The sequence below is a fragment of the Leuciscus leuciscus genome, assembly GCF_965113295.1.
Source record: "Leuciscus leuciscus genome assembly, chromosome: 6".
NCBI lineage: Eukaryota > Metazoa > Chordata > Actinopteri > Cypriniformes > Leuciscidae > Leuciscus > Leuciscus leuciscus.
The window spans coordinates 33,879,138-33,896,399 of NC_138730.1; the positions used below are offsets into that span (position 1 = coordinate 33,879,138).

Here is a 17,262-nt window from a genome sequence, read left to right on the forward strand (position 1 = left end):
CTATTCACTGACATCCTTTTTCTCGTAAAAAAGAATCATTTTGGGATCCCCAAAGATCACAGCAATAGCAAATCATCCAACCATCCAAACAATTCCTGATGGACAAAATCAAGTGTTCGAGAAACTGTTTCACTTTTTTCACAATATTGAAGTTGTAACTTCTGTTTCATGCTGACTTTAAAAGTGTGAAGAATGTTCTTCATTGAACTATAATGCCAAAACTTTTATTTTTATGGGTGTAGAGAGTTGCCAATTTTTACCACACATTTTCTTGTGTTCTTCTCTGTTCTTCTATTTAATACTCTTCTGAGTAATAATACCTTGCTAATAAGTATGGCTTCAAAAGACATTTGAATATAGAAGATGAGTTATATGAACCACTTTTATGATACTTTTATGCTTCTTCGTCTTCTTTTTTTCTGAGCTCAACATCACCTTTCTCTGGTGATTTCATTAGAATGAGTGGCCATTCTTCAAAATGTCTTCTTTTGTGTTCCACAGAAGAAAGAAAGACAGTGTGAAACATGATGGTGAGTGCTTGATGCCAATATTCATATTTGGTGAATATTGGGTTGGTTGTGGATTTTAAATCAAGATATATGTGTCAGGAAAAAAGTGGTAAAGAACTATCAAGTCAAAGCAGGTAAGAACAGGTAGAAGAAGCATGCCAATGCATGTAACTGTGTGATACACCTCATTCACTCCTTTCCACATTCTTCTGGAATGCTGTAGCCTGCAGGTTAGAACTTACTTTCATTTAAAAAAAAACAAAAGACATGGAAATTGGTGTGTTGAAACATAGGGAGGAGAAAGAGGATGGGGGGTGGAGTAAATTTGAACACGATATTTCAGAAGACTAGCAGTTTAGTAACAGAAAGAAGCAGTAGGGCATTAATAAGTATAAGTGTGCTTGATTATTAAATAGCTTATTTAAAATTTGATAGAGTGAGATCACTGAAAAACAATGTAAACTTAGGAAATTTAGAATAAGATGTGAAAGTTTATCTGAGAGACAGGGGAAAGAAATAGAGAGACCAACTCGGAGACCACACAAGCTAACCAGGTCCATCTGGTCACTTCAGGGAAAATACATTTCAGCCATTCGGATCTAATCAAGTGTATTGGTGAGTTACAAGAAACCCTATTTGATTTTCAAAGTAGAAATACATTACAGTCTTATTACTCATAATCTGCCTGTATTTTTCCATCTTTGTCCTTTCAGGCCACTTTCTGTTGACGCAACTCTGTCCAATTTCTCAATTTCACTCATCTTTGCCGTTCTGAGGTCAACAACGTGCGTAATCAGAACCGACTGATGACATTGCCGACTGGACAATCGTATCTTCTTACAACGTAGGGATTACAATACTGAATAGGTTCACCACAGTTCAATTTGTGAATATCCTCCCAATGCTATTTCTTTAAATGCCTTGCTTTACCTGTGTTCTTTTAACTTGACTTTAAATGAGATATTCTTTTCTTGACAATTGCTGTAAAAAAAGAATGAAATTAGCACTTTTAGATAGCAGAAGAGAACGTTTGGGATGAGGGTGAGGACGTGATCCTCTGATCAACAGATAATACAGCATCTGAGTGGCTTTAGTTGAGCGTAAGTTCACAGCAAGTTTTAGCACGTTGTTTCCATGCATGTTTTTTTCATTGCTGGCAGATTTCTGGCTGAATTTCAATAATTACACGGTTGCTGAGAGCCCATCCTTGATGCTGATTCATACTTTATTTGCCCACTGAAGCAAACATTATTAAAGAAAAAAACCTCGATAATTCATAATCTGAATTAGATAACATGGTCAAATATAATTGTTTGTTTTTTACCCCAGCTGATCATGTGCTAATAATAATTTCAATTTAGTCTAGAAAATAAAAGAACAATGTTGAGTTTAGTTATTTTTTTCAAATATTTTTCAAGATTAGTGAAGTATGTTACAATTTCTTATAGGCTACATCAAAATTTCATGTTTGATTCAATGTGTTACTTGTCATTTCTTATTAACTATTTGTGAAATTTACAAGCAAAGTGCAAATTGTTTGAAAGTAAATGCTACACCATTGTTTCGGTTTCTAAAAAATTATAACAGCTGACAAATAAATATAGGGAGACCGGGGACAGTTGCAACATGGGGATGGTTGCAACATGTAATTTTTCTCCAATCAGAAACAAGCTAGAGTGATGACACTCATACTGTACATGCACAGTTAGACCCTCCACCCACCAAGAAGACAGTAGACATATTCAACATCTGCTGCTGCATTTATTGAACAAAACTTGTTTTGGAGGTATGAAAGTAAATTTTTTCATGAGATATATTTTTGTCATACTGTCCTGACATTTTGTATGAATTAATCAAAACTTACTTAGTTTGAATTATTGTTTTGTTGACTTCTAAGTGACATGGTTAGCATGTGTCAAAGTCAGTGTGTCTAGCAGGCGTATGATGTTCTGTCATGGCTGATAGGGTTGGGGACGGTTGCAACATGTTATAAATTGCATGTTTAATAAAAGTTTGTTGCATTGCAAATTGTTAAATTCTTCCTGTCTGACACTGAAATATGGAGAGATTGAATAGCATCTGTAACTCCTGCACACTGAATCTATGTAGGCCTATGTTCTACACATGAACAAACAAAACTCAATAACTGTTATTTGATAAATATGACTAAATAAATACATAATAATCTACAATAATATTATTGAAATAAATAATACTATAATATTATAGTAGCCAGGCCTAAAACAGTTAATATTTTCAGAATTCTTTGCTCATTGAGACAAAAAGCTTAAGTTAATTAATGAAATTTAAGGTATTTTTAACATGTTGCAACCGTCCCTGGGTTGTGTTGCAACTGTCCCCTGGGTTGGGGTTAGTTGCAACATCTGACTTCTTCCATTCAAATAAATACTGTGAACGATATGTCATATATAATCATCTTTAAATGGTATGGGTAATTAGCAGACAGATGCAAGTTTAATATATACAAATTTGGTTGGTCTAGTCCAAATAGTCTCTGAGTAATTTAGAGAAATGCAAAAAGTGTTGCAACTGTCCCCGGTCTCCCCTAAATACATAAATAAACAATCTATCTATAGTTTGCTGGTCTTACCTGTTGTCAGGATAGTCTGTTGAATTTTACAGGGATTTTAAACACTTTTTAAAAACATTTTTAGCAGGGTTAAATGGTTATGAAACAATTTCCAGCTTCAAATAACATTGCTTTCTGATCCCATCAGTTCTTCTGACGCCTTCCTCATGGGATCAGAAAATGGGAACACCTCCATGGATAACACGACAACAAACGATCTTGAGGGTGAGAGCAATAAAGGTAACGATATTTATTTTACCTTTGGGGCCCTCATCCTCAGCATCGTCTTCCTCCTGGGTGTTCCTGGAAACCTCTTCATTATCTGGAGCATCCTGGCACGTTCCCGCAAACGCTCCGTCACTACCCTGTTCATCTTCAACCTGGCGTGTGCAGACGGTTGTCTGATGTGTCTGACGGTTTTCTTTATAATTTACCTAGCCAAGCAGAATTGGATATTTGGAGGTGCCATGTGCAAGCTGCTTTTCTACTTGTGCAATACAAACATGTACGCTTCTATTATGATCATTACGCTGATGAGTCTACACAGACTAGTGGCAGTGGTGTGGCCCACATACTTGACTGCTTGTACTCGTAGACGGATAGTATTACTTGTGCTCGGGGGCCTGTGGATTGTTGTATTTCTTTTGGCACTTCCTGCTTTGATATTCAGAGAAGAAAAAACAAAGAATGACAATGGAAAGAAACGCATAATATGTGCAACTCATCACCAGCATTTACAACATGTGAGTGGTTTCTCTTTGCTCCACTGATGCTTGAATACTTGATTATGATTGGTCTATCCATCGTCCATAGCAATGCTGTATCAAACTGCTTAGTATTGTATTTCATATCTCTCATATCACGCTGCAGACTTGCTCTCGTTTCATATAAACCAGTGATTCTCAACCAATGGGCCCAGGGCTTCTAACTTCTAACAGGGCTCTAGGATTCATTCATATTGTTTAAATTAAGTTGAATTAAACTGCGTTACAATAATAATAATAAAAAAACACATCAAGGTGAAAACACTATATATTTTTAAATATTTATTTGAAAAGTTCTTATTTCATTGGGAAATTTTATTATTATTGTTAAGAACTTTTGTTTTATTAAAGAATATACAGTTCTAGAAACTTCTGAATATATTTACATATATTTGAAAACAAGCTGCTTAATGTATAAATAAATGTAAAACCAGATAAATGTATACCAGAGAAATGATTGTAATTTATGATGAGCCTTTGAACATTTTGTTGGACAATTGGGGGCCTTCCAGTCAAAAAGGTTGAGATCCACTGATAGAAATACAACTGGTGCAATCTTTTATTTCAGTTCTTAATCATATTGAAACTTACCTCAGAAAACTTCAGTATTTAATATTACTGTACTATAATATACGGTAGAATTAATATAATATAAACTACTCCGGGTGATCCATGTTTATTTTTCGATAATGATCTGCAGACTGTGCATTATCCTTACAAAATGTAATCCATAAATGTCATTATGAACAGGTGGTATTCCAGTACACACTTGAGACGGTGGTGGGCTTCCTGGTACCATATGTGATCATAGTCAGCAGTTATGTGTGTATCCTTCGCCGCCTCAGACAGACCAAGTTCAAGAGAAGTATACGATGCGAGAATCTTATTCAAGCCATCATTGTGACGTTCTGCATTTTTTGGCTTCCTTATCACATTATTAATATAGTGCAAGTAAGTATTTTTATTTGAATCTGTTAATCTTCTCAAATCCTAGGAATTATATTGTAACAAGTGTATGAATGAATTATCATTTGTCTCCTGGTCAGGTGGTGGCAGCACTTATACAAAAGGGACCAACCCAAAAAGAGTAAGTGGTGTGCTAAAGATTTTAAAGTACAGATATTTCATCAAAAGTCAACCACCACCTTCTCTGTCTATCCCCAGATTGGCTCAAATCGGGGAGTCCAGCCGTGTGGTTACATCCGCTCTGGCTTTTATCAGTAGTTGTGCCAATCCTATCCTCTACGCCTTTGCTGGACGCTCCTACATCAAAGCTGACGGCCTGGCATTCATGGCCCGACTCTTTGAGGGCACAGTCCTGGACTATGGTGCCCGAAGAAGCCAGGCCAAAGAGGTTATCAGACTTTAAACCTCATGGAGTGGAGAACCATATAAAAGAATCTAGGACAGTACATTTTGATACTGTATGGAATAATCACCAGGACAGATTCATAAAGCTGCCTTTTAAAATGCATTTAACTCCATTGATATAAATGAGCTTATTCACCTTCATATTAAGTTACCTTCAAGTTTGCAAGCAGTTTACATTGCAATGCTGTTACACTGGAACAATCCTGGTAAATCTGGAGTGGTTTTGCATAAGTAAAAAAAAAACTTGTATTCCCATGCAAATAATTCACATAAAGAGTATTTATACCTCACACCAGTGTGTATGTTTACAGGAGTGGGATTATGAAATAACATGAGAACATGCACTTTAGAATTACACTGTGCTTTCATATGTCAGTAGTACAAACTCAACTGCAGAAAGCAAACTCTTCAGGACTCAGTTTGAATGGTCAAATATCTAAAACATAGTTTGAAACCCAATTTCATAGGAATATGCATTAAACTCACACCATGAATTAAGCCGAGAATTTGAGAATGAGAAAAATGAGAATTTATTGCAGCAGTTTCAAGTCTTTACATCACTGACAGTATATATATTGCGGTCACCTTTCAAACGAACAAGACAGCATGCAACTCAAAAAGAACAAATCTACAAGTCACAATTATATATTTTTATGTTAGGTAGCATAGAATTGTTTTTGTCTCTAGCAGGCCTATGTAAAGAGAAATTAAACCTCAATCAACTCCATAGTAGAAAGCCAGGTCACATGAAGTAAATACCTAAACAAAGAAAAAACAAAATAGACTTAGAATAAAAAGATCTCACGGTTCTTTAAGGATGCACTTAATGTCAGAATGAAAGAAAAACCTACCTTATTGAACACCTCCCTGCTTACATTATAAATTGAGGTTCCTGCAGAATATTAGGCATGATGTTAGAGCATTCAGACTAAACTGAGATTCGTTTTCTCCAAGGAGCACTTTTTCAGAGCATGTCAAAACAAAAATCACTGAATTTCATAAACACGGACGCATGCAGTTCATCAACTTTGTGCAAGACATTAGCATGAGAAACATGAGATTTGGACTCACCATTTCCATAAAGGCGGGTCCCTGTAAAATAAACAAATGATCGCACATTAGAATGTATTCTGAGGGAAACCATAACATTGTAGCTTTATTCCGCAGCTTTAACCAGTCAGTGCAGTAGGTTTGTAATCATTAGATTCAGGTGAAACACGGACTGCAAGATCATCATGTCTAGGTTGAGAAGCTGCGCACTTGGTTCAGAAAAAAAAAAAAAAAAAAAAAAAAAAAAAACCAACCACAACTACAACAGATTTCAAACCATTGACTGCCTGCCCACAAACGTTACAACACCATTGAGAATTGCCAGCAGAAAGATGTTACTATGGCATGAGGCCGAATTTATTTCCTAACCAACCAAGTTTCTACAGAGAAAAAAAAAAAAAAAAAAAACGCTTTTGGTTGCGGCACCCCCACAAATTATGAACTGAATCCTAGTTGAAGGGTTGGACTCTGAAGCCACTGCCGCTACAATGTATATCGAATGAGTGATTTAAAAGCAAGGTATTAAATCAATATTGATCCTTCTACATTAAATGATTTTAATATCCGTTTCAAGCTTATGAGATTATACTTAATCATATAATTACCTGTTTACTGGATTGTGCCCTCTCCATATTTTTGAGAGAAGCATACGTTTTAAGCAATTTAATCTTCTAGCTGAACAAAACATCCGAGGTAACGTCATCCCGTCACTTACATGACCAATTCTTAAAGCATTTCTTTTCTATATTCAATCACTAGAGTGTTTGTACCTCTAACTGTGAGAACAACATGTCATTAGCATGTTTTGGGTAAGTATCCTGTTAGAGCCAGAGCTCAACCAATTTCAGCCTTGAAGCGGTGTATCCGTGTAGGTATTCTTTGTTACAGATCAGTATTGGTGAGGTGAACAACTGGCAACCTGGGGAGATATATGACTGGTTCTTGACAAGCTGGCGCCCAGAAACGTATATCTGTGACCTAGGAAGGTCACCTAGTGCCTAAAACCAGGGTCCTGGTATCATCCACACATGGACTGAGAGGCAGAAGCACATCTCCAATTATACGGCTATTTCCTAAGTTTATCCATTTCTTAGCCAATCAGAACCATTCAACCTGCAGTAAAGACGTAGTTTAGAGACTTGTATAAGGTATTATTGCTGTGAAAATGTGAATGTATGGGAGAGCAGCCTACAAAGTCCTTGTGAGTGTTGAAGCTGACTTCTGCTGATAACACCTCAAACTATTCTTCAGTAAAATTATTCAATTGACTGCACTTCTGACTCCGGGTTTTCATTCATTATATCTAGTCCTTGGTTCTTTGACTGTAAATTCCACAGAGAAAACTCATTAAATTCAGGCAGTCTGACATGTGACTTGTATAAAATACCTTTGATTAATTTATGCTGTATGAATTGCCAGCTGACATAGTATGATGCATTTAAAACCATAGTTGTAGGCATAATTAATAAATCTGTTATACTAAAAGGGAATTGTTACAGGGTGCTATTATTGTATTTTACTTAATATTAAAGATATTACTAACTGGCATGAAATATTGTTACATGGTTCAGTACTGTACAATGCTGGTAGTTCAGTTAAAAGCTAACTTGACGCCTTTAATATGGCTGCAGTTACGCGCCAAATTTGTGGGGATCACATGGTAAACATACAGCCCTTGTAGGCGAAAGATAGGAAAGTGGATTTCTGCAAGTTGTCAGAATAAAATGACTCCACTAGCATGAGAGTTGTAATAGAGAAGTCACCTATATCAATTGTTGCATTATCACTGCATGATAGCGCAACAAAAATTGCACATTTTGTTTGCGACACAGAGCATATTTGGATAGAAACATAGCTCTGCTATATTAAACTCATGTCCTAAAATATCTTGAAACCTTTGCATGTGACCGTGTTATGACACAGCTGGGTTAATTTACCGATCACTGGAAAAATTTAGATTTTTCTTGAGGTGAGTGTTTTGTAAGTGCCGTAACAGCGCATGTGCGTACAGACGCGCAGGATGGCTATTGTTATTAATTGTCTGCAAACATGTGAATGTCATACAATAAATATAATCTACTTTCATACAGATAAATATCCCCACCCCCCAATTATGTTCATTTTTCTTATTCTGTTTGATTGTAAAACTAAACATTTCTCACTTTTTTTCCTCTCAGGCAGAGGCTCAGGGTTTGTGGGTCGTGAGCTGAAACCTGAAAAGCAAAGGAAAAGAAAAATCAATCATATCCAGGAACAGGCAGCCTGGTCCAGAAAAAAACAACAACATAGCATGAATATTATGCAACTTACATTGAAGACTATATTGACTTCGCAGACTGATCTTTAAAATAATCATTTACTCAAATGTCAGAATGAAAGAAAAACCTACCTTTTTGAACACCTCCCTGCTTACATTTTTATAAGTTGAGGTTCCTGCAGAATATTAGGCATGATGTTAGAGCATTCAGACTAAACTTAGATTCGTTTTCTCCAAGGAGCACTTTTTCAGAGCATGTCAAGAAATCACTGAATTTCATAAACACGGACGCATGCAGTTCATCAACTTTGTGCACGACATTAGCATGAGAAACATGATATTTGGACTCACCATTTCCATAAAGGCGGGTCCCTGTAAAATAAACAAATGATCGCACATTAGAATGTATTCTGAGGGAAACCATAACATCTCATAGCTTTATTCCGCAGCTTTAACCAGTCAGTGCAGTAGGTTTGTAATCATTAGATTCAGGTGAAATACGGACTGCAAGATCATCATGTCTAGGTTGAGAAGCTGCGCACTTGGTTCAGGCAAAAAAACGTTACAGCAATGATACAGCCGGGTTTAACATGCGGCATGTGAATGTAGTTAAAGCAGATGCACCTGCCAGATCAGCAAACAACAAAACTTGTCATTGAAAACACGTGACTTATTGGCTTTCAGTATTGCTCTAAAATATGAATCAAAGGTTAAACTCACAGAATACGCTCCAATGGGTCCATTACACCGGTATGGTTATGAAAACGCATCCTTTTGACCTGTAGTTATGTATATTTTCTAAAACGGTCAGAGAATGTAGACCGAGAACTATCCACTTTTCGTCTAAAGCTAAAAATAAATAAAATATATATTTCATAAAAACAACATAAATAGCAATACAACTGGTGCTACGGTATTAATACAACTAAAATGGAATTCAAAACAAATATTTCGATGACTGCACACAATCGTTACAACACCATTGAGAACTGCAAGCAGAAAGGATGTTACTATGGCATGAGGCCGAATTTATCTCCTAACCAACCACGTGTTTTCAGAAAAATAGCGCTTCCGGTTGCGGTCGGCACCCCACCCCCATTAATTATAAACTGGATTAATATTAATAATATCAGAGTAATATCATTAAATTCAGGCGGCCCAACATGATGTGACTTATGTATTGAAAAGCGTTGATTAATTTTGATGTTATAGGAATTATCAGCAGACATAGTATGATGCATTTAAAACAGAAGTTGTGGGCATCATTGATGAGAATGCACAATAATTCCAAAGATTAGTTTTACTAAAAGGGAATTATTATTATTTATAATAACATATTTTAAATATCATATTACATATTGGTATGGAATATCATTGTTGCATAGTTAAGTACAATGTTGATAGTTTTCAGTTAAAGGAAGGTAAGCCGTCCTTATCAACATGGCTGCAGTTACGCTCCAATTTGTGTGGATCACGTGGTACATAGTACGACCTTCGTAGGCATATAGGCACAGTAGTAGCAGGCAGAAAGATGTGAATGAAGTGGATTTCTGCAAGTTGTCAGGATAAACGGACTCAACTTTACAAGCATAATGAGAGTTGTAATAGGTATATCACATTTATCATTTTTATCGTTATTATGCATGATAGCGTAACAAAAAATAGCTCATTGTGTGTGCTGATTTGTAACACAGAGCTATTTTTGATAGAAACATTAAAACTTATTCTTGTATTAAAATATCCTGGAACCTTCTTTGATTGTATGTGATTGTGTTATTATGATATGGCTAGGTTCATTTATCAGTCACGAGATAAATGAGAGTTGATTTTTTTTAAGGTGATGTGTTTCGTAAGTGCTGTAACAGCGCATGCGCATGTACACATGCGCGAGATGGCTATTATTATTATTAGGCTGCAAATGTCAAATGCTATATATATAAAATCTTATTTCATGCGGATAAATGGTTGTAACTTATATTCTCTATTTGATTGTAAAATTTATAAAGCTTTAGTTTTCTCAATTCTCACTTTTTTTCCACTCTCACCAGGCGGAGGCTCAGGGTTTGTGGGTCGTGAGCTGATACGTTTGCTAAAAACCAAAGGCCATGAAATAACAATCATATCCAGGCAGCCTGGTCCAGGAAAAATAACATGGGTATGATGTAACTTAAATTAAAGACTATATTGATATGCATCAAAGTCCACCTTTACTTATGATTTTTGGTATCTGTAAATATGTCAGTGGTATATTTACATGTGTGTGTGTGTGTATATGTATATTTATATGTGTGTGTGTGTGTGTGTATATATATATATATATATATATATATATATATATATGTGTGTGTGTGTGTGTGTATATATGTATGTATATGTAACTTTACAAGCCAAAGTAATACCAGACATGCTATGATATTATTCAGTATCATAGAAATTATAATGAATTTCCTTGTAAGGCCTGGCTCAGTTCAGAGTTTTTCACTAAATGTGTGATGCGTAATTACCTCTTAAATGTAGACTTAAATGTAAATGTTGATGATGAGGCCACTTTGACCTATGTCAGGGGTGCAAAACTTAGTTACTGAAGGGCCACAGCCCTGCAGAGTTTAGCTTCAACCCTAATTAAATGCAACTGATCCAGCTAATCAAGTCCTTCAGGATTATTTGAAAACTTCAGGTATGTGTGCTGGAGCAGGGATGGAACTAAACACTGCATGTCTGTGGCCCCCCAGGAAATGAGTTTTGGACCCCTGAGTCCCTGACCTATGTTTACTTATCACAGGCTGATGTAGAATCAGGGGGCCTCCCGCCATGTGAGGGCGCTGTGAATCTAGCAGGGGAGAATATTATGAACCCTATGAGATGGTGAGGACTTTTTTCCCCTCAGTGTATATAAATAATTATCTTCACTTTAATATGGTTTTGTTAATATTATTTTTAATATTTTGTTTTTGACACTCTAGGTGGAATGAAAATTACAAAAATGATCTGTTCTCCAGCCGAATAAACACAACCAGAATTCTTGCCCAAGCTATTGCTGCATCACCTACTCCTCCACATTCATGGGTGCTTGTTACAGGAGTAGGTAAATAAGTGGTGGTGTTTTAGCAAGCTAGACAAAATATGACTTTTTTTTTTAATCAAATACAGAATAACTTGATAGAATAATCTCATTCACTTCTCTGTTCATCTATAGTCTTGTCTCCTCTATACTGATTTGATCATTTAAAGGATAAAAAGTCAGAATAATGTTGTAGTTGTTTTTTTCTATAGTTATTTTTAATTGTGAATGATTTGTAATTTTATAAAGTAGACTTTTTTTGCAGTTTTTCTCTGATTTTGTCTTCAGCGTGTTATAAACCTAGTCTTCAAAACCAGTACACTGAAGAGAGCAACTGGACACCATTTGACTTCCTTTCTCGCCTGGTGAAAGAGTGGGAGGGGGCAGGACAACTTCCTGAAAACTGTGCTAAGAAAACAAGACAAGTGATCATCAGACCAGGTGAATCTAAACAAATGTCTCATTCATTACAAATACCTTTATTCAACAAGTATGCATTAGATTGATTTAAAGTGAATGTAAAGACATTCATAACATTAAAGTTTTCTATTTCAAATAAATGCTGTTCTTTTGAAGTTTCTATCCATTAAATAATTCTGAATATATCATGGTTTCCACAAAAATATTAAGCAGCTCAACTGTTTTCAGCAAATCAGCATATTAGAATGATTTCTGAAGGATCATGTGACACTGAAGACTGGAGTAAAATTCAGCTTCACCATCATACATTTGAAAATGTATCAAAATAGAACACAGTTGTTTTTAATAGTAATATTTTTACAATATTACTGTTTTGACAGTATTTTTGCTGAAATGAATGCAGCCTTGGTAAGCATCAAAAACAAGTCTAGCTGAATCTTAACTTCTGAATGGTAGTGCAATTATGTTCTTTCTTCCACTCACTTTCAGGTGCAGTGTTAGGGCGTGACGGTGGCGCCATGAAACAGATGATGATTCCCTTTTGGCTTGGCCTGGGTGGGACGCTTGGCTCGGGACGTCAGCCCTTCCCTTGGATCCATGTTTCAGACCTGGCTGGCATCATTGCCCATTCCTTGGAGCCCCATGAAGGACCACCATCCACAGAGCCAGATGTATTTAACGGAGTTGCACCTGCATTGAATACAAATTTTGAATTCACTAAAGAGTTGGGCAGTGCTCTAAAAAGACCTACCATCTTCCCTGTGCCTGGCTTTTTCTTGGATGTCGTCCTCGGTTCTGAAAGAGCTGTTATCCTCACACAAGGCCAGAAAGTAGTGCCCAAGAGAACTCTTGAATCAGGCTTTGAGTTTCAATACCCAGATCTTACTTCTGCTATAAAAGAAATTGTTGGATCTTAGTGATCAGTTGAAACAGAGAAGAGACATGAAGAGATTCTTTTATGCATACTAGTGCAGTTATAAGATACATTTTTTGAATTGAATTATGCATATACAAAATAAAGCTTGCTTGTACAAAAATGACAGATACATTTAAATAATTTGATTTAATGTAGATACTCTGAGAGAAACAATGGTTTAACTTTCTTTTGATTGTCTGTCCCTCGTAAGAACAAGTTATATTTGTCTGTGTGTACAAAAATGAGCACTGCATTTGTAAATAAATGTCTACATGAAATGTTTCGAGTCCAGCTGTGGTATCTCTGAGTATATTCCATCATTAGATGATAATAGCAGATGTTATGTCTCTCATGACTTTTGAGTGGCTATATTTGATCTGTCTGATCCAAGAGGTCATCCTCTAGATGAAACGTTTACATATTTTTCTTCAAAAACTACCATTGGAACAAAAGCACATCAACAAACAAATCTGTGTATGGACACAATTCACATACACCAGCTTTTTAATCTTAGGTTCACTTAGATGTGCACAACATGCTTCTAAGGAATTTATCATGTTACTGCTTCCTATAAAACTAAAAATACGACCAATAGTAATAATAAAAACTTGTTAACCTCAAGATGAATTATGTTGAGATACAGCACAAAAGTAAAACTTTGTGGAACGTGGAAAGTTCAGGTACCTTAACCAGAGCCGGACAGTAACGGAGTACATTTACTTGAGTACAGTACTTAAGTACAATTTTGAGGGATCTGTACTTTACTCGAGTATAATTTTTGGGGAGTACTCATGACTTTACTCAAGTACATTTGAGAGGCAAATATTGTACTCTTTACTCCGCTACATTTCTATCCATAACCGTGAGTACCCGTTACTTCTTCTAAAAATAAAAAAAAAAGGAAAAAATAAAAATCTCGGAAACCCTCAATTTGTTGTTTCCCTCTCAAACGTGATTGGATTGTGCAGGCGCCACTGATTGGGACAGCCTATCAGCAATCACCTTCAGCTTTCCGCCAAAGTCAACTCCATGGTCAGATTTAGATAAGAGACGAAACCATGGACGAATCAATGGATGAAGACGCAGCAGGTCCATACCGGGAATGTGCCAACCCGTGGCCCCACCTCGCCAGACTATTTACATTTTCTGAACAAGTTAATGATAGTTTTCGCTTCAAGTGTTTGCTGTGTTTACCAATGTAAGCACTGTGGCAGTAGTAATGCAATATTTAGAAAATGTACTCTTGTACTCTTGATACTCAATACTTTTAAAAACAAGTACTTTTACTTAAGTAGACATCTGACTGTAGTACTTTTACTTGTACTTGAGTAAAATTTAGCAAGGGGTATCTGTACTTTTACTCAAGTAATGAAGCTGTGTACTCTGTCCGCCTCTGACCTTAACTATCCAAAATTGCACATATGTGACCCTGGTCCACAAAACCAGTCTTATGGGTCAATCCATGTGCAACTGGATTTTGGACTTTTTGACTTTTTGTTGGACTTTTTGACCAACAGACCCCAGAATCAGGCTCCAACTGCTCCACGTCCATCACACTCAGCACTGGTGTACCACAGGGCTGTGTGCTAAGCCCGTTTCTCTACTCCCTCTTCACCTCTGACTGCAAGCCTGTGTACGGATCTAATTCCATCGTCAAGTTTGCCGACGACACTACGGTGATTGGTCTCATCAGCAACAACGATGAGACTGCCTATAGGGAGGAGATCAAGCACCTGGCCACATGGTGCACTGAAAATAACCAGCTCCTCAACACCACCAAAACGAAGGAGCTCATCGTGGACTTCAGGAAAGTGTCAAGAGGCACACACGACACCATCCACATCAATGGAATGGCTGTTGAGCGTGTCTCCAGTTTCAAGTTCCTGGGGACCCACATCTCGGCGGACATGACCTGGACAACCAACACCTCCAGCCTGGTCAAGAAGGCTCACCAGCGCCTTTTCTTCCTGAGGACACTGAGGAAGAATCAGCTTTCCTCCACTATCCTGGTGAACTTCTATCGCTGTGCAATAGAAAGCATCCTGACCAACTGTGCTACAGTGTGGTATGGGAGCTGTTCTGTTGCAGAGCGCAAGACACTGCAGCGGGTGGTGAAAACCGCCCAGCGCATCACTGGGACTCCACTACCTGCCATCGAGCACATCCAGAGGAAACGCTGTCTGCATCGAGCTCGCAGCATCCTTAAGGACTCCTCTCACCCAGCCCACAGACTGTTTTCTCTCCTGCCCTCCGGCAGGCGTTTCAGGTGCCTCCGGACCAGGACCAGCAGACTAAAGAAATTTTTTTTCCCCAGAGCTGTCTCTTTATTAAACTCTAACCCTCATTGATCCCACTCCCCTCATATACTGATTGACTCTCCTCTCCCTCCTCACACCTGCCTCCATTTTGTTATTTGCAATACTATAATGTTCATTGGCACTGCTGACTGTTATTATAGTAACAACTGTTTACATATGCATCTTGCACTACTACCTTGACTGTAATATGCAAAATTTGCACTGCCGACTGTTTATTTACAGTACCGACTGTTTACATATACATTTGCAATACCGTACTTTAACTGTAATATGCAATTACTTTCCACTGCACTTTCACTCGGATAGCTTCTGTCCAAACTTTACTTGCACTACTTTAAATCCATTGTTATACTGCTCATTTTAGCCTAACTTATACATATATCTATTTGTAAAATTTTGTTTATAGTAATAGCCATCTGTATATTATGCTCACATTCTGTTTATAGTAACAGCCATCTGTATATATATTCATAGTACATATCTATCTGTAAAATTCTGTTTATAGTAACAGCCATCTGTATATTATATTCAGTACATATCTATCTGTAAAAATTCTGTTTATAGTAATAGCCATCTGTATATTATATTCAGTACATATCTAGCTGTAAATTCTGTTCACAGTAATAGTTATATTATATTCATAGGACAAATCTATCTGTAAATTTTTGTTTATAATAGTATTCAACTCTATATTTATTCAGTACATATCCATGTTCTGCACTTATGGAACCACTGTATATCCTGCACTTGCTGCTATTGCACTTCTGGTTAGACCTAAACTGCATTTCGTTGCCTTGTACCTGTACTTGTGTAATAAATCTAAATTTTTTTTTTTTTTTTTTTTGAGATTTATACTTCATCTGAAAGCTGAATAAATAAGCTTTCCATTGATGTATGGTTTGTTAGGATAGGACAACGGAGATACAGCTAATCTGTAATCTGAGGGTGCAAAAAAATCTAAACATTGAGAATATCGCCTTTAAAGTTGTCCATTTCTGTTGGCGATTTTGCTGCATCCATTCACAAAAATACATTTTTGATATATTTAAGGTAGGAAATTTACAAAATATCTTCATGGATCATGATCTTTACTTAATATCCTAATGATTTTTGGCATAAAAGAAAAATCTATAATTTTGACCCATACAATGTTTTGTTGGCTATTGCCACCCGTGCGACTTATGACTGGTTTTGTGGTCCAGGGTCATATATATGAAAATACTCATTAAATATTTTTGAGAAGTTGACATTTCTAGTGTTGTGTCTTGGTATACTCCATGCAAAACTATTTTAAACAGCATTTCACTTTTTTTTATTAAGCATGCAGTAATTTAAAATAAAGACTAGCAAAGGCAAAAATTGTGAAATTTTAAATATACAACTTCCCTTATCCAATAATGTTTTTATTCAGTGCCAGGAGAACAAGAGGTATTACAGGTCAAATTATTTACAATTGCAGCCTGAAAAAAAAATCAGTTGCATTTATTTTAATGCTTTTAAAACATTACATGAATTACATTACATATTTTTAAATACATTTTGTTTGTATAAATGTTATTTTCCTAATAAAATACACAGTTACATTATGTATTACTTTTTACATTCCAAAAATATATATGAAAAAGGTCTACGGATACGTCATACCTCAACTACCCAATCACTGCGAAATAATTTACATAAACACCACATTGAATGTTCTACCGAGTTTCGTGTACTATCATATTATAACAAACGAAATTACAGTTATCTGGGAAAATAAGTAACTGAAATGTTTTATAACTTTACGTTTTATAAATGTTTTACTTATTACATAAATGACTCACCATCTATGTAAAGTATTGTTCAGTAGCGAGCTTATAAACCGTCTCATCATCTACGTCATGATGCAGAGCGGAAGGAAGCTCACTGTAGAGGTCACATGCTGAGTGCTCGTCACTCGTCCAATCACCTCGGGGAAGGTCTGAGACAAGAGCCAATCGCTGTCCTCGCAGGACATCATCTGAATG

General features: G+C 36.4%; 2 protein-coding genes and 1 long non-coding RNA gene across 4 annotated transcripts; 2 read left to right on the top strand and 1 right to left on the bottom strand.

Moving 5' to 3' along the window:
* Positions 1–835: 835 nt before the first annotated feature.
* Positions 836–5,524, top strand: ltb4r2b (leukotriene B4 receptor 2b). Of its 2 annotated transcripts, XM_082171909.1 has the most exons (6): positions 836–1,124; positions 1,223–1,353; positions 3,248–3,842; positions 4,614–4,814; positions 4,910–4,950; positions 5,028–5,524. In XM_082171909.1, exons 2-6 carry the CDS (start codon positions 1,316–1,318, stop codon positions 5,230–5,232), a joined length of 1,080 nt encoding a protein of 359 aa, XP_082028035.1. In that variant the 5' UTR covers positions 836–1,124; positions 1,223–1,315; the 3' UTR covers positions 5,233–5,524. The 2 variants fall into 2 exon arrangements, with proteins under 2 accessions (XP_082028035.1, XP_082028036.1); XM_082171910.1 differs by lacking the exons at positions 836–1,124; positions 1,223–1,353 and adding an exon at positions 1,360–2,295.
* Positions 5,525–5,746: 222 nt separating this feature from the next.
* LOC309500335 lies at positions 5,747–9,584 on the bottom strand. The gene is made up of 7 exons (XR_014206551.1): positions 9,262–9,584; positions 8,893–8,913; positions 8,674–8,717; positions 8,447–8,497; positions 6,306–6,326; positions 6,086–6,126; positions 5,747–5,993 (listed from the first exon to the last, which is right to left on the bottom strand). It is a non-coding gene; the product is annotated as an uncharacterized lncRNA (long non-coding RNA).
* A 427-nt stretch (positions 9,585–10,011) lies between these two features.
* sdr39u1 (short chain dehydrogenase/reductase family 39U, member 1) lies at positions 10,012–13,216 on the top strand. The gene is made up of 6 exons (XM_082172069.1): positions 10,012–10,149; positions 10,590–10,696; positions 11,324–11,406; positions 11,505–11,626; positions 11,891–12,043; positions 12,512–13,216. The coding sequence occupies exons 1-6, from the start codon at positions 10,134–10,136 to the stop codon at positions 12,937–12,939; spliced, it is 909 nt and encodes a 302-aa protein (XP_082028195.1). The 5' UTR covers positions 10,012–10,133; the 3' UTR covers positions 12,940–13,216.
* The last annotated feature ends 4,046 nt before the right edge of the window (positions 13,217–17,262 follow it).

Bases quoted from the DNA above. Each gene is read 5' to 3' on its own strand.
- ltb4r2b (XM_082171909.1), top strand. From the start codon at position 1,316: ATGACATTGCCGACTGGACAATCGTATCTTCTTACAAC. The intron at 3,843-4,613 runs GTGAGTGGTTTC...CATTATGAACAG, and splicing joins ATCACCAGCATTTACAACAT to GTGGTATTCCAGTACACACT. The intron at 4,951-5,027 runs GTAAGTGGTGTG...GTCTATCCCCAG, and splicing joins AAGGGACCAACCCAAAAAGA to ATTGGCTCAAATCGGGGAGT.
- sdr39u1 (XM_082172069.1), top strand. The intron at 11,407-11,504 runs GTGAGGACTTTT...TTGACACTCTAG, and splicing joins ATTATGAACCCTATGAGATG to GTGGAATGAAAATTACAAAA. The intron at 11,627-11,890 runs GTAAATAAGTGG...TTTTGTCTTCAG, and splicing joins GGTGCTTGTTACAGGAGTAG to CGTGTTATAAACCTAGTCTT.